The 22,385-nt window shown below is 36.7% G+C and overlaps 1 protein-coding gene across 5 annotated transcripts in view; it reads right to left on the reverse strand.

Annotated features, from left to right (window-relative positions):
- Positions 1-9,297, reverse strand: part of LOC127977336 (golgin subfamily A member 4) — a 77,274-nt gene extending 67,977 nt beyond the window's left edge. For all 5 annotated transcript variants that reach the window (XM_052582205.1, XM_052582204.1, XM_052582206.1 and 2 more), the window contains exons 1-4: positions 9,144-9,297; positions 8,579-8,753; positions 8,137-8,289; positions 5,918-6,200 (exon numbers count right to left, since the gene is read on the reverse strand). In XM_052582205.1, the coding sequence (XP_052438165.1) occupies positions 5,918-6,200; positions 8,137-8,289; positions 8,579-8,623 (481 nt within the window). In that variant the 5' untranslated portion in view covers positions 8,624-8,753; positions 9,144-9,297. The remainder of the gene's footprint in view (positions 1-5,917; positions 6,201-8,136; positions 8,290-8,578; positions 8,754-9,143) is intronic.
- Positions 9,298-22,385: the final 13,088 nt, after the last annotated feature.

The following is a 22,385-nucleotide window of genomic DNA, read 5'->3' on the forward strand; positions in this document are numbered from 1 at the left end:
AGAGTGAGTGACAGAGATACAGTAGAAACATTATGTGTGCTTTTGTATTAAATAATGACCCAGATTGTGAAATACATTTATTAGCCTTAGATTAAGGAAAGCACAACTTGGGAAATGAGAGCATCCAAGCTGAAAGCTATGGATTTCTTTTAAATATTTGTAATGTTCTTTAAAGTTATCCATAGTTTTTTTTGAGGTTCTTTTTTTTAAAAGTATCGGTTCAGGCACCGTTTAGGCACCGGTACCATTTTAAAATTATCGAAAAGGCACTGGACCCAACTTAAAAGTTATTTTTTTTCACTGGCTCATTCACCAAATGTGCGCTTTCTTTTCCTCCTCCACAAATAAAGCTACTGTAGGTAGTTCGGTAACGAGACGTTTTAATAAATTATCGTTTGCGATTGATGACGCAATTGACAATGTTGTGATAATTAGGCTTTACCAACTTTGTAACTCGTTACCCCCCGAACACAGGACATAACAGACGTATGTAATGAATACAAGAAGCTATCAATCAAGAAGGTATCAGGATTATGAGTTATTTTTAGTTTTTGATTACTCACTTGGATTAATCATTCATTTTGACAGCACTATAATGTTTATTGTATATAGACAACCATACAAGAGTAATTGTTACTAAGCCTGCACCAATGTTCTTGTCCATTGCCCTCGCAGATTCCTGCAGCTAAGCTTGGATGTACATTTACATTCCATTAAAAGTTATTGATGACAGGCTTCTGAAGTTTGACTTTTTGCACCAATACAATAATTAGAGGCAACTAGTCATCATATCTCTAGCTCTTTAATGTATTTGCATTGTACTAAAATGTATTCATTTTCAATGGTCATATATGCGGCTGAAACAGGTAGCCTAATGGATCCCAAATTTTTCAACATGAACATTTTAATATAACATTATAGTCATTATAGTCTTTAGAAAAATTTGTTTTTGAGGAGGTGGGGTAGTGCACAATAGGCTCCTGTGGCATGGCCCAAGCTTTTGTTCTTAATGGCATTTTTTTCCCTTACATTACTTTTACTTTTATACTTTAAGTAGTTTTTTAAACCAGCACTTTTACACTTTTACTTGAGTAAAAAGCTTGAGTTGATACTTCAACTTTTACAAAAGTCTTTTTAAACCCTAGTATCTATACTTCTACTTGAGTAATGAATGCCAATACTTTTGACACCACTGGCAATGTACGAGCTATTAGAGTTTTCCTGAGCGTGTCCTATTATGCGCATTCTCAGCATCAGGCATGAGGCATCTTCTTGCTTTATGGCTTTTAAAAGCGTCTTTTAAAAGCAAAAAAATAAATTCTGTCTGATTGTAGGCAGAGTGTCAAAGGTGATTCCCATCTACTTACATTATAAGACTGCAACTGTTCAAGTTAAAAATTTTGGTTTGTGTTCTACTGAAGAAACAAAGTCACCCCTTAATCTTGGATGCCCTGGGGGTAAGCAGATAAACAGACATTTTTGGGTGAACTATCCTTTTAAATAAAGATCATGTTCCATGAAGATATTTTGTAAATTTCCTACCGTAAATACAAAAATATTTTGATTAGTAATATGCATTGCTAAGGACTTCATTTGGACAACTTTAAAGGTGATTTTACTCAATACTTTTTTTTTTACACCCTCAGATTCCAGATATTCAAAAAGAGTTATATCTCGGCCAAATATTGTCTTATCATAACAAACCATAAATCAATGGAAAAATTGTTTATTCAGCTTTCAAGTAAATCTTAATTTAAATAAATTGGCCCTTATGACTGGTAAGATAAGACTTCATTCACATCAAGCACTAGGCTCTACAAGGCTATGAGATCACAACACAATTTAGTGTACCACCGCCGCTGCGTCTGTAAAGTGCATTTGCAGCTTTTGACCGCTGAGTGGCGCTTTAACCACAAGTTATCAAACAAGCGTATCAAAGCACAAATATAGTTAAAATACCGTAACTGCTCAAATAAAGCAATATAGTTAAAATACCGTAATTGCTCAAATAAAAGCCGGGGCCTTTATTCACCTGAACTGCAGAAGGTAACAGGCTTCTATTTGAAGCAGGCTTTTATTAGAGGCAGGACTTTATTTTTAATTCCAACTGTTTGATAAGTAATTGTTTTAAATAACCCATTTTAAATTAAAAGCGATAGCGTTCCAGTGGACAGAGATCATAATATTAGGACAGAATCAGTTCAGAATCAATCACCAAAAGAATCAGCTTGGTTCAGACGCTCTGTGTGTCAGTCTGCTTCACGCTGAATCACACATGCGCAGTATCATCAGCTCCTCGGTTCTCGAATCAGATGCGTCCAACAGAAACACTTCTAGGTTCAGTGTACTGGTGATCCGAAAACCGATGCAACGGGTTCTTGTCTCGAGAACAAGAAATGCACCGGCAGTGGGCGTGTACGTTCGTTATCTGGCTCTGCTGCAGAAATTTCCCCCGGCCTTTATTTAAGACCGGCCTTTATTTGTCCGTGTTGACTACACCCCCGGCCACTATAAGAGGCCCGGCGTTTATTTGACTTCCAATTTTTATTTTAGGAATTACTGTGTTTAATATATTTAATATTTAATATTCACAGATGAAAATTTGGTATTTATGAAGTTATGTGCATTTCTTAGAACAAATTCAAGAAGGATAAATGTCAAGCCTGTGCTTGAGCTTATATTTTCTCTAAACTACATGTTATTAAACCATATTTTAGATTTGACACATTTAAAAGGTGTGCAGTATTATTTATATTATATTAATGTGTTATATCATTCAAAAGACATTGTGGTTTACTTTGCATCGGAGCACTAAAAGTGGTAGCCTATTTTAGTGAGCTAGACTACATGGATTAATATGCAAAATGTCAATATTTTCTAATATTATGCCTATATTTTAATTTATATTTTAAAATTCCTTTAATAAAACAACATGCATTTTTTTTATTTGTTACGCATCCTTTATTTGACATAACTTATTGGGGAAAAGACATTTGTCTGTAAACTGATAAAGAAATTGTTGCATGTTTAAACGTGAAGCGCTGTATAATTTTGTTCCTATTATTTAGGCTTAATTAGCCTAAAACAAGAAACAATAAATTAAACTTGCATGATGTAGTTAAATCTTTGAAACTCTAAAGAATGGATGGATTAATAAAACATCCTCACGATTAAACTCAAGGTCTCTCATTATAATCAACATAATTCACACAATGTAAAAAAGAGCTTTATTAATTGACAACTTAAGTGATTTTAAAGGGAGCCTTCTTTACTTGTTTTTAGGGCTGGGTGATAACATATGGCCAAAAAAAAAAAAACCTGTTTTTTGTTTTGTTTGTTTTTTCAGGAAAAAAAATTCGATTTATGGTTTAAAATTGATTTTTTTAAATCAATATTCAAATGACATAGAAATTTTACACAACTGGTTTTAATATAGTTCTTTATCTTTCATTTAGCAGTAAAAAAAACAGTAATGTTATTACCTTAATGCTGGAAAGATCTTTCTTTTTATTTATTTATTTAATACTAGCCCATCATGCATCTAACCATCCACTCTGCGTTCAGAGCTGATCAGATTAAAAATGCAGCTTCGCATTGAGTCAGTGTCATGGACGGAGGACAGAGCAAGTAAATATATTTTCTAGTCTATATTTCCATCACGTTATGCCGCTGGATTAGTTTTTTTTTTTCTTTTTCTTATACAGTATAACTTATTTGTAAATAGAGCAGACACTATCTGTGTGTCTACACCAGACGCGAGAGTTGTCAACAGACAGAACATTTTTAGTCTATAACCAAAACAACCGTTCTATATAAACCTGATCAGCAAGTTTAAGACACTGTCCATATGAAAGACCAAGAGATTCACACCTTTATCTCAACCCCCACAAGCCATACATAACTACCCCCCCAAAAACCCACAATGAAAATTGTAGATTCACACTGAAGGCATCAAAACTATGAATTAACACATGTGGAATTATATATATAACAAAAAAGTGTGAAACAACTGAAAATACGTCATATTCTAGGTACTTCAAAGTAGCCACCTTTTGCTTTGATTACTGCTTTGCACACTCTTGGCGTTCTCTTGATGAGCTTCAAGAGGTAGTCACCTGAAATGGTCTTCCAACAGTCTTGAAGGAGTTCCCCGAGAGATGCTTAGCACTAGTTGGCCCTTTTGCCTTCTGTCTGCAGTCCAGCTCACCCCTAAACCATCTCGGTTGGGTTCCGGTCCAGTGACTGTGGAGGCCAGGTCATCTGGCACAGCACCCCATGACTCTCCTTCTTGGTCAAATAGCCCTTGATGCCTTCAGTGTGACTCTACAATTTTCATAGTCATGAAAATAAAGAAAACTCTTTGAATGAGAAGGTGTGTCCAGACTTTTGGTCTGTACTGTATGTATATATATATATATATATATATATATATATATATATATATATATATATATATATATATATATATATATATAAAACATAACATAAATGTAGCCCTTATATTTATTTACTGTTTAATAACAATAGCATGCATATGATCCTTTGTGTAAAGGTCTTCTTTAAATTTTTGATGAGTAGCCTGTAGCCTAAGACTATCCTACGTTTTGAAATTAACTCACTGTAAATGGTTTAATATTTTTTAAAGATGTTACAATGTTATATCATAATGTTATTGTTATTTTACCTCCTCCTTTTATCTCATTTTACAATAATATTAATTTCGCAATCCATTCCTTTGCACCACCTGGCGGTATTTTCATGAATGATTTTAACATGCGACTGAAATACAGTTAAGGCTGCAACACCGCGGCGGTGGTACACGCGGCGGTAATGTCCATTTAGGTTTTCCACCTACTGTATGTATGCGGTTTAAGGTTAAAAAACACATACTGTACATTATTGTTTCTTCTCTACGCCCCGCCTTTCTGAAACACATTGATTATACAAAGCTCATTGATCTGAAAAGTGAGATATGCTCTGATTGGCCAGCTATCCAGTGTGTTGTGATTAGCTGAATCCCTCTAGTGTGTGACGGAAATGTTACGCCCCTTACCAGAATGTCATGATAGGTTCGACGAGACAAAAACATTAAGACCCATTATAAACTAGGCATTTGTTGCATCCAGTTGCGACATAATTACGTATTATAATGACTTACACAGTTCATTCGTTGCATTACATTTCACAGCGTAAACAAAACCATATCTGCATTTGTGATTGGAGAAACGACAAACAACAAGTGCTACTCTACACTGCTCAAAACTCAAGTATGAATCAACAGTGGAAAAATTATTATGTGTAATATGTAAACGTACTTACAGGCTGTGAGTCAGAACAGCCGGCATTGTAGTCTAACATACTCTCCCAGGATCAGGAAACAGTCCTCCATAAAATGTGCTGCACACATCTGAATACTTGGTTTGAACTGTTCTGGAACAGTGTTGTACATACAACTTAACCACTGATTTCTAGGCGTGTCCTCTTTTGAAAGGCCAAACAAAGTATTTTCTTTTTCGCAATAAAATATACAGCGTCTTCACAACATGGGGGCAGCGGTGGCAGCTTTTTTTTTGTGTGAACATTTGGGTGGTGTTATGCAAATTTTCCCACATTGTGACGTAGACATGTGGGAACATGTCTGAACAAGGCGGTTTAGGAGGGCGTGGATGAGTTTTAACTTTCTTGAAGAATATGTCTTTAGGTTTGAGACTTTAGTCTTAGCATTTAGGGATCTTATCTATTCATGAACAGCTTGTAACACTCCAAAGAGAAAGGAAAACTTGATATCACATCATATGTCCCCTTTTTTTTTTTTATTCAGTTGCCATAACAGGTGCTTAAACAACACGGATTTAATTTGAGAAAGGAAGGTCAAACTGCAGACAGAATTCTTTAAACAATTGACATGATTTTCTACCTTGCAGCTCTGTGACTCTCTGAGCTGTGATGCAAGTAGATTGGTTTGCTGATGCATCTGCGGGCTGTGATATAGAGCGCTGAAGGGTCTCAAGCTGTCTGCGTAAGGCCTGCTCCTTCTCTGACAACTCAGTCTCATGTTTATTAGCAGCACTGAGCAACTCTGCTTCATGTTTCTCCAGTAGATCCTTGATCCGAGCCCGAGTAATGTGACGTTCTGCCTCCAGCTTTGCCTGAAAGTTTTCTTTCTCACCCTGCAAGCGCTGCATTTGTTCTGTCAGCTCCTACCAAACAAACAACTTTATTAATCAACTCTGAGAACTCAAAGCAATAGGGACTGACTATATAATGTAATTATTCCCTTATGTGTGCACAAACATATAGACACCATTCACAAATGAAGCTACATACTATAATAAGAACCAAGGAAATGGAGTTATGATTTTTTTATTATAATTCCATGTATTAAGGAGTATTTATTTTGTTATTTTCATTATTACTCCTTTTTTTCCCTGTTTCTTTCTGTTCAAGTTGTTTTTATTTTCTCACCCCGTAAAAAAAATATTTTAAAAAAGTGTCATAAAAATGCTGTGTTAAACAGCTTTTAATAGACAGTACAAAAACAAAACTACATTCAATTTTTGATTATGATTTGCTTTTAAATAACAACGCTTTTTCAATCTGTGCAAATAGTGGTCAAGCATAAAACTGCATGGGTAAATGGCTGATATTTAAGTTACTTATGTTAAGAGGACATCATTTTTATGGAGTGCCACGTCATGTGTCACATGACATCTGCTCCCTAAACAAAGCACAATGAGCAATACTGTCAGCATGCATAAGGCAGACTTGTAAAAGTGCAATAAGAACATGGAAAGAAATAGAACATTTCCAAGAACATGGAAAGAAATAGAAATTACACAAAAGTTTGGAAGTAAGCCACGTTTAATTGCATTTCAAAGATAAATGTTTTATATCCTGCTATGCACTTTGAGAGGGCTGGACAAAGCCTCTATCTCTAGTCTCATGTCTTCTCCCCACATTCCAAAGCAAGGTTGTAAAATATCGGAAAGTTAATTTTATGTTCTACACAATCACAAAATTATGATGGTGTGCAGTTTTACAATTTAATTGCTAGGTCAGATAAAGACAGAAACACATAAGACAAGACTATGTGTATGGATGCACTGTCCAACTTTTTCCTGAGTAACCAATAAGCAGTACCATGTAGGGTTGGGTATTGAAACCGGGAACCAATATGGCACTGGCACCTATGGAACCGGTATGCACCAAACAGAATAAGAACGCAGATTTCGGTGCCTCATTTCAGTTCCTCATAAATGCCTGAGCTATCAATAGAAATATTTGTCCTGGTTCTCCGAAAAGTACACAAGAAGCAGGGGCGTCGCTAGGCTTTATTAGGGAGGCTATAACATTTATCTCCATAAAGTGTACACACATTCAACATCCACATCCAACTTCTGCTTGGGTACTTTCTCATCTCCATAGAAACCCAAGTTAAAATGGGGTAAAAAAACACTGACTAAACTGAAACTTTTTCAATTTAACTGCATATAAAAATATGCACAGGGTTAAGCTGTGCTGCTGTTGCATGGCTTGCAGCGCTTAAGTTACTGTGTGTGCTCTTATCATTTTGTGGACAAAATCCCACAAACTTCAACCCAATCAAGCTGTATTTATGATATGTGCCCTCATCTGTTTTCAATACAGCTAACCGTTGGACGCTTCACGTTACTATGCACTCATTAAACTATGACGGACAAGTTACTTCAAAAAGAGTAAAATGACACTGTAAAGTGATGAAACTATGGTGCCATGTTCTTTTTACAACCATTTTCATAGGTTCAACATTATATTATCGTCTCTTAGCATATGGTAATTGACTAGAAACACCAGAAATATAAAGCACAGTTCCGGTCAGGCAAGACTTCCGTGTTCAGAAAAAGGTGGATAGGAACAGTAATATCTGATTTGCAAAAAATTTGAATGTATAAAAATAAAAATGTAATTGAGAATTTGGGAAGAGAAAATACATGAATAAACGTTTGCCATAAATAATGATATATATAATAGTGATGTAATAAGAATGTTTGAATGCATGTTAACATTTTAATGCATTTTATAATAAACAAAATGTAAAAAGAAAGAGAGAAAAAAGCATAATTGACCATTTGAGCATATTTGTAAACTGTAAAATACCTTAGCTTGGTTATCTTTACTGCTGAGTGCTGCATCCTTTTCCCTTATCAACTCTTTTAGTTTGGCCACAAGTTCCTCCATCTGTGTTAGCTGCTCAGTGATCTCAGCAACTCTCATTTCGCTGCCCATGTCCACCTGCGGGGAGACAGGAGCCTGAGAAAAGCAAAGATCTATTAATGCTGATAAACATTTATGATTTGAGCTACGTAACGGGGTGAGGGTTCTCGTATTATCTTGAAGAGTTTTATTTTGCTATAACCAAGTAACTTGTTGCTCACAAAATAAATATGCTGACATATTTGCAATTATTTCAAATTAAAAGACCCTCTTCACTCCTAGACATTCCCACACTAATCATATATAAGGCTGACTTATAATCATGCATCACAGAAAAACAATCCTCATTATGAGATATTTAAACAAAAGCATGTGTAATACTTACTCCATGCGCAGAGCTGGACTCATCTGCTGAAAACCACCTCAACATTGTTTACACAACCTATGGCCTAAGACTGGAGATCTTAGACAGGAGGTTTTAAATAAAGTAAATCAAAACTACACAAACTCGGTCATCCCACTGGATGGTTCTTCAAGTCTGGTCCTGAAGGTCCACTGTCCTGTATTAAAATGGCAATAAGTGTAAATATTTATATTTTAAATAAATAAATTTTAAACAAATGTATAATGTTATAATACAATGTAATATATGTTAATATAATATAATATATCTATAATATCTAAAATAAGTATTTTAATTTAATTATAGACCATAATCTGATTCGAAGATTTCTGTATTCAGTCAGCAGAGAATGATTATAAATTAATATCTAAACAAACCATCATCAATGATCACAACAGTCAAAAAACGAAGAAGAAAAAACATTCTTGAAGGAACAATTCGAACGCACACCGTGGTAGAAACCTAATCCTAATCCCTTAAAACTGAAAGCATGCAGTGCAGCTACTAAGAATATTTAAAAATGAAATGTAAGTTAACATAATCTTACCTGCAACATTGACTTATATCGCTTCACACTCGTACATAACAAATATACATATATGTTGTATTAAACGGTAGCGAATTTATAACCGTATTGTCTATTACGGTTAACAATATTATGATAAACACATCTCTCGTTAATACGTTCTTCTTCTTGTTAAATGGCCGTTTGCTGCTTTAGAGCATTACTGCCACCTACTGTATATTGCCACGATGACGTTTATGTCCTATTACATGTTTTGCCTTTTCTGGTCTCGTTAAAAAAAAATATTTTAAAAGTTCTTCACACAGTATGAACCAGGTGAAATATAAAATATAGTTAGACATGAGCTCAAGTTGAACCAAGGAGAGGACGTTTTATTTTATTACATATTTTAAAACACCTCTGTATTTTTTTCACTGTTATTTTTCAAAAATATTGGACTGGTAAACATAAGATTCAAGTGGCTTCATTGTTTGGGTAACAGTAACAACAACAACTACAAAATTATAGCCTATTTAGGCCTAATTTTGTTGCCAATCCCATGCAGTGTTTTTCCAGGCAGCTATTAATATCCTATTGAATATCCTGATCAACAAAGGGTAATCAGTGCTAAAGGGATTTGCCCTTATGTTGTTGAAGTTCGGTTATTTAATAAATTAATAAATAAAAAATGAATAAAGCAAGATGCCCTGCTGAAATATTCAAATTATATGGTTTATTGAAACAGCAAAGATAAAACATAAATTAAATTCCAAAATAATAAATAATAAGGGTTGGATATAACCACCAACTTCATTGAATCTGTCTAAGTGTCTTAATAAAAGCCTGTTAATGGCTACCACCCTGCCATGTCTCTTATGGCGATGTTGTGTGGTTAAATGGCAAGTACTGGCCTAGCTGATCATTGGATGCCAATTAAATGCACCATCATTCAAGACCTGACTGGGTATATCAGCTGTTTTACCTTAGTTTGTAGAATGCATTCTTGTTTTACACAAATCATATCGACCAGCACTGGCCACATCCCACATACTGTACTCTATCCATTTGTTGCATTTTTCTTTACAAGGTTCCACAAGATGCACAAGCTGATGAGTTTGTTCATTGTTCTTCTTTAAAAAAAAGTTCTTGATCACAGTTAAGGAGTTCTAAAACATGGTGGTGGAGGCCCTGAATGTGATTTTTTATTTTACATAGAAGATACTGGACATATCTTTCATATTTTGTGCTGTTAATAAAGTAATTTTTTTAGTATTCATCTTCTGCTGACACTCCTCCATTTTGATCCTGGAGTTGCTGCTTTGCAATTATGCACCATGTTTTCACATTAGTATAATTTGTTAAATCTATTGTATGATGAGCTTTATAGACTTCATACGTAAAAAAATAAAAAATTAAAATAAGTCTCACTTTCAAGTGCTGTGGCCAACATTGAACCTTTGCTGAAAGTCAAGTCAAGTCACCTTTATTTATATAGCGCTTTAAACAAAATACATTGTGTCAAAGCAACTGAACAGCATTTATTAGGAAAACAGTGTGTCAATAATGCAAAATGATAGTTAAAGGCAGTTCATCAGTGAATTCAGTGATGTCATCTCTGTTCAGTTAAATAGTGTCTGTGCATTTATTTGCAATCAAGTTCAACAATATCGCTGTAGATGAAGTGACCCCAACTAAGCAAGCCAGAGGTGACAGCGGCAAGGAACCGAAACTCCATCGGTGACAGAATGGAGAAAAAAAACCTTGGGAGAAACCAGGCTCAGGTGGGGGGCCAGTTCTCCTCTGACCAGACGAAACCAGTAGTTCAATTCCAGGCTGCAGCAAAGACAGATTGTGCAGAAGAATCATCTGTTTCCTGTGGTCTTGCAATCCCCCAGAGGAATGCGGACAGGTGGAGGCTCAGGGGGAGGGACGGAGGGCCAGACTAACAGAGGGGAACAGGGACAGGAGTGGACACAAAAACAAAAAGCAAAAACAACATGAAGCCCTCCAGGGCGGAGCAGAAGACCACCACATCCTTGTGGTCGAGGCCAGAGTCCTCCAGGGCGGGGCAGAAAACCACCACAACCGTATAGTCAGGGCGAGAGTCCCCCAGGGCGGAGCAGAAGACCACCACGTTCTTGTGGTTGAAGCCTGAGTCCTCCAGGGCGGAGCGGAAGACCACCACAACTGTGTGGTCCGACCAACGGGAGGACGACAATCTGGCAATCCCATAGTATGCATACTGGACTCCAGAAGATCAGTGCTGACCCGACACTGCTCATGAAGATTTGTACTTGTACATGAAGATCATTGGTGACTTGTATTTGCTCATGAAGATCAATGGTGACTTGCCTTTGTTCATGAAGATCACCAGTGACTTGACTCAGTCCTAGAAGATTACCCGTGACTTGACTCTGTCCTTGAAAATCACCAGTGACTTGACTCAGTCCTTGAAGATCACCAGTGACTTGACTTGACTCTGAAAGGTCAACAGTGACCAGCCTTGTCTCTGGAAAGTCCATGGTACCTAACCCTGGCTCTGGAAGGTCATCAGTGACTAGCCCTGACTCTGGAAGGTCAGCGGTGACTAGCCCTGACTCTGGAAGATCAGCGGTGACTAGCCCTGACTCTGGAAAATCATCAGTGACTAGCCCTGGCTCTGGAAGGTCATCGGTGACTAGTCCTGACTCTGGAAGATCAGCGGTGACTAGCCCTGACTCTGGATGGTCAGCGGTGACTAGCCCTGACTCTGGAGGATCAACTGTAACCTGACTCGACTCTGGAGGGTCAACTGGAACCTGACTCGACTCTGGAGAGTTCACTGGAACTTGACTTGACTCTGGAGGGTCAACTGGAACCTGACTCGACTCCAGAGGGTCAGCTGTGACTGTCATCTTGTGCAGCGGCGCTGGGCAAGCAGCCATCTTGAGCCATGACTCTGGACAGGGGGCCCTCTTGGGTTGTGGTGCTGGGCCGGCAACCATCTTGTATATTGGCGCTGGGTTAGCGACCATCTTGTGCTGTGGTGCTGGGCTGGTGACCACCCGGTGCTGTGGAGCTGGGCTGGCGGCCATCTTGGGCTGTGGCGATGGCTCAGCAGCCATGACGTGAACCGGTTTGGGAATCTCTAGGATCTTTTACAGCATAGCGAAGTAACAAGAAATGTGTCAGCGGCCATCTTGGGCTGGCAACCATCTTGCACCGTGGTGCTGGACTGGTGACCACTTTGTGCTGTGGCGTTGTGCTGGCGTCCATATTGCCTCGTGGTGCTGGGTTGGCAGCCATCTTGTGCTGTGGCGCTGGGCTGGCGGCCGTCTTGCTTCGTGGTGCTGGGTTGGCAGCCATATTGCCTCGGGGCGCTGAGCTGGTGGCAATCTTGTACGGTGGTGTGAGGCTGGCTTCCATCTTGCCTCGTGATGCGGGGTTGGTGGCCATGCACCGCAGCGGCGCTGGGTTGGCGGCCATCTTGTGCTGTGGCGCTGGACCTGCAGCCATCATGGGCAGTGGCGCTGGCTTTCTCTATCCGCCATGGTGAGACTGCGGCTCTGGTCCCTCCCACATGAGCCCCGAGTCACCGCTGACCTTCCAGAGTCAGGGCTAGTCACTGATGACCTTCCAGAGCCAGGGTTAGGTACCATGGACTTTCCAGAGACAAGGCTGGTCACTGTTGACCTTTCAGAGTCAAGTCAAGTCACTGGTGATCTTCAAGGACTGAGTCAAGTCACTGGTGATTTTCAAGGACAGAGTCAAGTCACGGGTAATCTTCTAGGACTGAGTCAAGTGACTGGTGATCTTCATGAACAAAGTCAAGTCACCATTGATCTTCATGAGCAAATACAAGTCACCAATGATCTTCATGTACAAGTACAAGTCACCAAGAATCTTCATGAGCAGTGTCGGGTCAGCACTGATCTTCTGGAGTGCAGTATGCATACTATGGGATGCTGAGCCTCCTCTCGCCCACCTCCTCCTCGGCGACCTCCCCTGGTCCCGCGAAACACGACCAGGCGGGATCCCTCAAATCGATTGCTTCTCTACCGCTCGGTGGCTGGGGAGGAAACATTCATCGACATACCGCTGGATCTCGTGTGTGACAGAGTCCTTCTATCACGTTCAGTGATACAGGAAACGAGGAGAGATCCAAGTGCAGGTATGAGATTTTATTAAAGGGCAAATCCATAGGGGTAAACAGTCCAGGCAGGGTCAAAACCAGAGTATCCAAATAAACAAGAAAACAGACAAGTACACACTAGGAGAGCAAGACTACGGAATAGCATTAATATAAGACAAGGACTCCATGACCCATACTCAGACAGACCGGGTATAAATACACAGAAGGTGATGAGGGAACTGGAGACAGGTGGGGAATAATCAATTAACTCAAACAGGGAAGAAGGTGACCAAATAAAGGAACATACAGTTAATAAAGTGCCAGACACCGTGGGAAAGGAGGACACCTAGTGGAAACCCAGGGAACACAACCCAGACACTGTGACAGTACCCCACCCCCTCTAAGGAGCGGCTCCCAGACGCTCCACGACAGACACAAAACAGAGACCAGGAGGGAGGCGGACAGGTGGAGGCTCAGGGGGAGGGACGGAGGGCCAGACTAACAGAGAGGAACAGGGACAGGAGTGAACACAAAAACAAAAAGCAAAAACAACATGAAGCCTTCCAGGGCGGAGCAGAAGACCACCACATCCTTGTGGTCGAGGCCAGAGTCCTCCAGGGCGGGGCAGAAGACCACCACAACCGTGTAGTCAGGGCGAGAGTCCCCCAGGGTGGAGCAGAAGACCACCACGTTCTTGTTCTCCTTTAACGGATTTGGATATTAAAAGCATATTAGTATGTTATGTGTAAGCCAGGTTAAAGAGATGGGTCTTTAATCTAGATTTAAACTGTCTGCCTCCCGAACAATGTTAGGTAGGTTATTCCAGAGTTTAGGCGCCAAACAGAAAAAGGATCTGCTGCCCGAAGTTGATTTTGATATTTTAGGTATTATCAAATTGCCTGAGTTTTGAGAATGTAGCGGACGTAGAGGATTATAATGTAAAAGGAGCTCACTCAAATACTGAGGTGCTAAACCATTCAGGGCTTTATAAGTAATAAGCAATACTTTAAAATCTATACGATGTTTGATAGGGAGCCAGTGCAGTGTTGACAGGACCGGGCTAATATTGTCATACTCCCTGGTTCTAGTAAGAACTCTTGCTGCTGCATTTTGGACTAGCTGTAGTTTGTTTACTAAGCGTGCAGAACAACCACCTAATAAAGCATTACAATAATCTGACATTGAGAGCAGGCCATAATTTAGATATATTTTTGAGATGGAAAAATGCAGTTTTACAAATGCTAGAAACGTGGCTTTCTAAGGAAAGATTGCGATCAAATAGCACACCTAGGTTCCTAATTGATGACGAAGAATTGACAGAGCAACCATCAAGTCTTAGACAGTGTTCTAGGTTATTACAAGCAGAGTTTTTAAGTCCTATAATTAACACCTCTGTTTTTTTTTTTTTTCAGAATTTAGCAGTAAGAAATTACTCGTCATCCAGTTTTTTATATCGACTATGCCTTTCATTAGTTTTTCAAATTGGTGTGTTTCACCGGGCCGCGAAGAAATATAGAGCTGAGTATCATCAGCATAATAGTTAAAGCTAACACCATGTTGCCTGATGATATCTCCCAAGGGTAACATATAAAGCGTGAAGAGTAGTGGCCCTAGTACTGAGCCTTGAAGTACTCCATACACTGAAAAAAGTAATAAGTAAATTTACTTAATTTTTATTTGGCAAGTTTTTGCACAAGCATTTTTCAAGTAAATTTAACACATTTGGAAATTAAGTAAATCTACTTAACTAAGTTAAGTAAAAAAAAAAAAAAATAATAATAATAAGTACATTTTATTGAGTAAAATTTAATTAAATAATATTAAATTAATTTATTTAGCAGACACTTTTGTCCAAAGCAACTTACAGTGCATTCAGGCTAACAATTTTCACCTATCATGTGTTGGCCAGTCGGGATAGTTGTAGAGCGTTGACTAGCCAATAGAAACGAAGAAAAGTGCAGGGAGGCGGGACGAGTAAAATACACAGAATTAGAGGTTCGAATCCCGTCTCGGCCACAAATACTATAAAATGAGTTCATATTCGTTTTCATCTAGATACACTTTAATTATGATTAACATATAATAAACAAACTTTGTGAACAGATAAAATAAATCTTGTAATAACTGTTTTTTGTACGATGTACAAAATGTGCAACAATCTTAATAAACATGTACATTATAATAGGGAATAGTTATTTTTAATATAGAAAATTTTGAATAATTAAAAATAACATTTTGATAATGGTTCAGGGCTTTATTTTTAAAGAGACATCTATTTATATTTGTATAACTGTGCACAGAAAACCCATATATATAAAATAAAACAAAAACTCACAAAAAGTAAGTTTTTCATTTTATTTATAATAGAGTAATATACTTAAAAATGAAAATAAAAATTAACCAAAATATATAATAATAAATATACATAAAATAATCATAGATTATTAAACAACACCTACAAATATAATACAAATAAAGATGTGGAGAACAGAAAAACAATAAAAATGTTTTACATTAAATAATTTTTTATGTTTAATAGTAACAGTTATAACATTCAGTGTTTACATATCTGAGCAAGTCAATAAAATGTAATATCAATAAAAAAAGAAAATCAACAACATGTATACATGTTTTAATCAATAAATTAAAAAAAACTTAACACGCAGTTCAATACAGTTCAAACAAGGCCAAATGCTTATGGTATTTTAATTAACAAATTGAAATACATGAAACTATTTAAATGTATAGATTCAACAACAACAACAATAATAAAATCTAAAGTTGTGGAGAACACAGAAAAAAAATATAACACTACCAGTTAAATGTTTTTGAACAGTAAGATTTTTAATTCTCACCAAGCCTGCCTTTATTTGATCCAAAATACAGTAAAAGCAATTATATTGTTGAAATATTTTTACTAGTTAAAATAACTGCTTTCTATTTGAATATATAGTAAAATGTATTTTATTTCTGTGATGTGCAGCTGTATTTTCAACATCATTACTCCAGTCTTCAGTGTCACATAATCTTCAGAAATCAGAATATGATTTACTGCTCAAGAAAAACAATCCCCCAGGGATTCTTTAAATAGAAAGATCTGCATTTATTTGAAATAAAAAGCTTTCTTAACAATATAGATTATACCATTCTTTTGGGTGGAAAGAAATGACAGACATTAATGCCTTTTTTTTTTAGCAAGGATGATTTAAATTGATTAAAAGTGATGATAAAGATGAAAAATGTTGATGATGAAAATTAAAAAAAAAATACATATATACACATATATATAGTAAGATTTGAGTAGATTTGAGCAGTAAACCATCATATTATTCTGATTTCTGAAGATCATGTGACACTGAAGACTGGAGGAATGATGCTGACCATTCAGCTGCACATCAGAGATATAAAATACAGTATATATTCAAATATATAGACTTCCTGATAATGTTCGGGGTTCAGACACACTGTCTCTGTTTAAATCTAGATTAAAAACACATCTCTTTCGCCAAGCTTTCAAATAATATATCTCTTAAATTGTGAGTGCATTATTATTCTTTATCTTTGGTTAAACTAATTCATTTTACTTTGATGGATCAGCAGCTATGCTAATGATGTCTCTATTTGTTTCTATGTTTTGCCACGGGATTTACACAAGCTCCAGTCTGGATCCAGAACACCTGAGAAGAGATGATGCTGACCCTCAGAGGACCTCAGATGATGCTGCTAACCCTGAATCAACAAACAGACTAACAAATATTGCTACACATGTGACTGCATCATATAATAATTATTAATTATTCATAATTCCAAAATTCCAAAGTATAGTCATTGCCAGTGCTTTAAGTGGGCCAGTACACACAGGTACTCAGTACGGCCACTTCCAAATATAGCTCTTGAGCTTACCGGCGCCACCTCTCCGTACGCCCAAAACGTGCTTGTAGCGTACCGGTACGCTCATTTGGACATCTGTTTTAATAGAGGTTTTAATCTTTTACCTGCACTGCCGATTTTCAGAGCGCCCTTCACAATGCAAGCTTCCTAATTCATCCCACCCAGAGCAGAAACTACATTACCCATTCACCCTTAAGTTATACAAGTGAATAGCGCATGTGTCGCTTACTGTAAGTGTCAACAACTCAACGTGGCCGGAGAAGGTGTGTGAAACTCGTTGTGAGTTATACTAAAGCAAAATCTTGAGTATTTATTGTCTGATAAACATTAAAAACTGTCTGCGGAGGTTGAGTCGTCCTGCAGCCCCCGCTGGCTGTTCATTGGCTGCAGCATCTTTTTTCTAAGTTCTAAAAAAATACCGTAGACGGCAAGGCACAAATTTAGATATTCATTTATCTAATTAATCTATAGCCTATGCACAAAGACAATATTATCTTTTTGTCCCCTTTTTGTTTTAAAGCTTGATGAAGAGAGAGAGCGCAAGTTGCTGCAGCTGAGGAGGACAGTGATGCACGCGTACAGGAGTGATTGACAGTTCGCTGCACTGTGTACAAAAAATACTCCGCTACACAATTATTTCGTTATTTTCGTTTAAGCTTATTAACGTTAGCGTTACAGAAATGTCTGATTTACGCACTGCTACAGTCATTGTTTTTTTTTTTAAACAATGAAATTTGAGTTCATGATTTTAATGTTGCTGTTTCTTGTGGCAGACTAAATGAAGAGTAATGTTTCTTGTGGCAGACTGAAGAGTAATCCGGCAGAGTTTTATACTGAAACTTTCCGTCTAAAAGTCCTTCCTTGGTCTTATCCATATTTCTTTGCACGTTGAACACACATAGGCCACAACTGGAAATAAAAAAAAAACTGCAACCGCGTTAATTGCGTTATTTTTTTTAACGCGTTAAATATTTCAAATTAATCGAATGCGTTAACGCGCTATTTTTGACAGCACTAATATATATATATATATATATATATATATATATATATATATATATATATATATATATATATATATATATATATATATATATAGGCCTATATATATATTTTTTTTTTTTTTTTGCACCAAAGTCTTGAAAATCACATAAAATTCAAAACAGTTGCTATAATTAATCATAAATATGATTATATGATAATATAATAAGTAATTAATTATACGGTTTTTTTTAGTTTAGTTTTTTAAAAAGAAACACAGAATTCACTTGTACCTGCTTGTTGGGAGTTTGGCAGCGTATGTTGTTCAAACAAAACAATTTCGTGAAGAAATCTCCGATCGTAAAACGCGTCTCCTCTCCTTCAGAGCGAATGATTGACAGATGAGTATCCGCTGTTTGAATTCCGCGCCACGGAAGAGGCGAAACAGCGTCGGGAAATCTACGTGTGGCCACAAATATATCGCATCCGTAGTGTTAAGCACTACCATAGAGAATGAATGGGAAAAGTTAAGAGAAGTTAAGCTTAACTATTTTCGGCTCCCGCGCGGGCCCCGGGGAATTGAACCCACAACCTTGCACTTGCTAATGCAATGTTCTACCACTGAGCTACAGGAACACTTCAAGATTTTGTGAAAAATAAGTGAAAATTTCACTTACTTTTTTATTTTGGAAAAGTTTTTACTCTAACAAAAAAACCGAAACATATATTCTAGAAATTTCTAAATGTAAATTTTTTTTTTTTTTCAAAACAGTTTTATCAGATGAGGGTAAATAAGTCTCTCACTTCTGTCCCTTTAAACCAGTTTACAGCAAAGACAGCACGAAGGAATGGATGCACATGATAAATATTCTGCAATTAAGAAAACAGACAAAAGAAATTGCACTGTAAAACCCGATAAGTAAACTTTACTCAAACCGTTTGAGTAAACAGATTGCCTTGATTTAAACCATTTAAGTTTTAAAACTTTGCATTTAAGTAATTAAGTGATTAACTAAGTGCTGATTGAGAATTAGTGATGAACAGCTGCTGTTAACAAACAGAATCACTGAAGAAAAGAGAAACACCAGAACTACTACAACTGACTTCAGACACAGACTTAGATTAAATCAACTGAAATAAAATACATGAAATCTCTCAAGATCTGATTAAACAACCCCACAAACAGCATCACCAGCTCCACTTATTAATAACCAGACTGACTTTATTTCTGTCAGACGTCTACAGAAGATCTTATTGAGAATGAACTAAGGTTTAGATGTTGATTTATTGTTTGAAGTAACCATGTTAGAGATCAGTGTTTGCTTTAGTTGGGCTCTTGACCCTTGATTTCTGTCTTAGTCTTTTCTCTGGCTGTTATAACCATGTGTTTCTAAAACACATTTGTTGTAATTCAAACACCCAGAAGAAAAGCCATCAGGTGTTAACCTGTACCTAGGTGTAGGTTGTTATACTTTATATTGGTGATGATAATCATCAATTTTTTATCTGTATTGAATATAATTGTGAGGATACCACCTTTTCTAGTATCTTGCAGAGCCATAGAGAGAGAGAGAGTTGCGACAAGGGAAGTTTGAAATGTTTGGTTGTCACGTGATTCATGTAATTTATTAATTTATTTCAGGCTAACGTTTAGTTGTATAAACACGGCTTGCCTTGCCTTTTTACGTTACATATTGTTCTTTTTTTCACTGATCTCATGTTAACTAATGTCAGATAGTACACAGGCTGGTGACAGTTGATTTTCAGCTCGCACTGCACTATACTGTTAGCAGCAGTAATTAGCATGCTAAGTAAATGTAAAATGAAGCTTATTGTTTACAATTCTTACAATTACATATAGTAATATAATTATGTACTTAATCATATACACAATATATTCAGGCATACTCATTTTCAAACATGTACACTGCTATTCAAAAGTAATGATTCTGAAAATTCAGCTTGGCATCACATGAGTATATTAGATTTTAAAATAGAAAACAGTTATTTTAAATGTCATTATTACGAGATTATTTTTTCTTTATTTCTCTTATTTTTATTGAAATAAATGCAATTAACTATTTACAGCAATTCATGAATACATTTCTAATAAATTTAATAGCATGCCAAGCATTTTGTATGTGTCCTTTCTTTCATGTTGTCCTTGCATAGTCTCCACCATGGTTTGCTGTGCTGCATGGTGATGCTCCACTCGGTCAGAGAAAGGTGTGCGAATGTATGGCTTCCCCGCTGACATGGAGAGGAGAAAAAAATGGTTGGCTCAAGTCAGCAGCAACAATCTAAATATAAATAAAAATTACAACAACAACAAAAAATTGTTAGGTAATTATACTTACATTTATTTAAACCCAGGGAGCTGAGACATTGCGGGGAGTCATCAGTGTTACCTATAACTGTGCATTTAATGCCTGAATGCTCGTCTAAACTTCCTTATCAACTACATCATCCAACAAAGGGCAAGCCATTGTGAATAGGAAACACACAAATCTTTAGTCTATATATACTGCATACTGACATTCAACAGTATATTTCTACTCCATACTTGCATATACAGATATATAGACATAGTCTATATTCTATTTCTAATATTGTATAGTATAGTTCTTTTGCACTGTATTGGCATTCATTGTGGACAGCAAAGTAATAATTGCTCAGGAAAATCTGCTTTCCTCACTGGGTGTATGACAATAAACACTTTAAATCTTGAATATATTCATCAAAACTGTGACAGTGAAATGAACAGCAGTTTTAAATTATAAATAAAATAACAGTACACATACTTAGATGAATGACAGTATATCTAGTATTTTAATGCAGGACCTAAGTAACTAAAACACATTAATATCTAGTAGGATTTAGGGAGGAACTAGCCTATAAATCACTAGGATTAATTTTAACCTGGTTGTTCAGACCAGGCTAGCTGCAAAGTGTAAATCTCCATAGTAACTTAATGTAGACCTTCCTTCATTCAGCCGAGTCAAGGCTAAATTCAGCCAGGATAACTGGAAGATCCCAGCTTAATCCCTTATCTTGCTTTTGTCCAATACCCCCCAAGAATGACGTATACACAGGGTATGCAGTTTGCACCATGTATATTTAAAGTCATATCAGCGCCATCAAGTGTTATCTGACAGAACTTCAGGTCTTTAAATCTCCAGTTATTTTTATTTTTATTTTTCAGTTATCCATTTATTTATTTGTCTGTGTTATCATATTTTTCAGAAATGCAGAATTAGCTATATCATCTTGAATGAAGCTACAGCTCTTGGAAGAGTGTGCTCAAACCAATGGAAGGTGAAAATATAAAAAAAGACCGATATGGATGACTGGAACATTAGTTCCATTTGTATTTGAGTGAAGTTAAAATAAAATGAAAAAAAAAATGCAGTTTTGGTCTTCTTGTTTTGAGTTTAATTTACATGTAAAGCATCATGTAATATTTAGTGTAATTATATTTCCCATTATATTGAATTTTTATGCACATGCCATTATTGTCAGAGTGTTCATGCAGGCCAGGGCTTCTCAGTCCTATTCCTAGAGATCTACCTTTCTGCAAAGTCCAACTCAAATCAGCTAAATAAGATCTTGTGGAGCATTATAGGGAGGTTTGCTTGATCGGGATTGGGACTGAATTTTCTAGGTGTACTGTAGGTAAATCTCCAGGAGAAGGGCTTGGAACTCTGGATATAGGCATTTTCAAGTAATTAGACAGGACTATTGCACTGAAAACAATTAATAAAATAAAATAACTAGAAAATAATATAAAACAATTACAAAAATAATACAATTCAATAATAAAAAAAAAAAGAATGAATCCTAACAATAAAATATATCAGTCTTTCACTTAAAGGAAGGCCTAATATCTTATTTAGCAAAAAATAAATATAAACAAAAAGAAATAAATGAGGGTTGTGTTACAACTGTTCCGGCCCATTCAGTGTCTTCAATCATTCAGTTAAATGTGAATTACAAGTGTTTAGATTCATTATATATTTTTCATATATTTTTAATAAATTGACCAAATCATGTTTATATTTATATATAGAGCTTCTGCCCATGTTGTGTTTGGGAGTAAGGATGAGAGGAAATATCATTTACCTGACATAAAAAACAGTGGAAGTATAAAGACTTGAGCAGGTGTGTGTGTAGTTGTGTGTCTTGAGGGTCCGGCGGTTTGACTTATACTTGAGAGAGAGAGAGAGAGAGAGAGAGAGAGAGAGAGATGGCTCTGTGTTCAGTGGTCTCACAGTCACAGTGTGAGGAAAGTTCTCCAAGCAACT

Source organism: Carassius gibelio, chromosome B18 (assembly GCF_023724105.1).
Source record: "Carassius gibelio isolate Cgi1373 ecotype wild population from Czech Republic chromosome B18, carGib1.2-hapl.c, whole genome shotgun sequence".
NCBI classification, from domain to species: Eukaryota; Metazoa; Chordata; class Actinopteri; order Cypriniformes; family Cyprinidae; genus Carassius; species Carassius gibelio.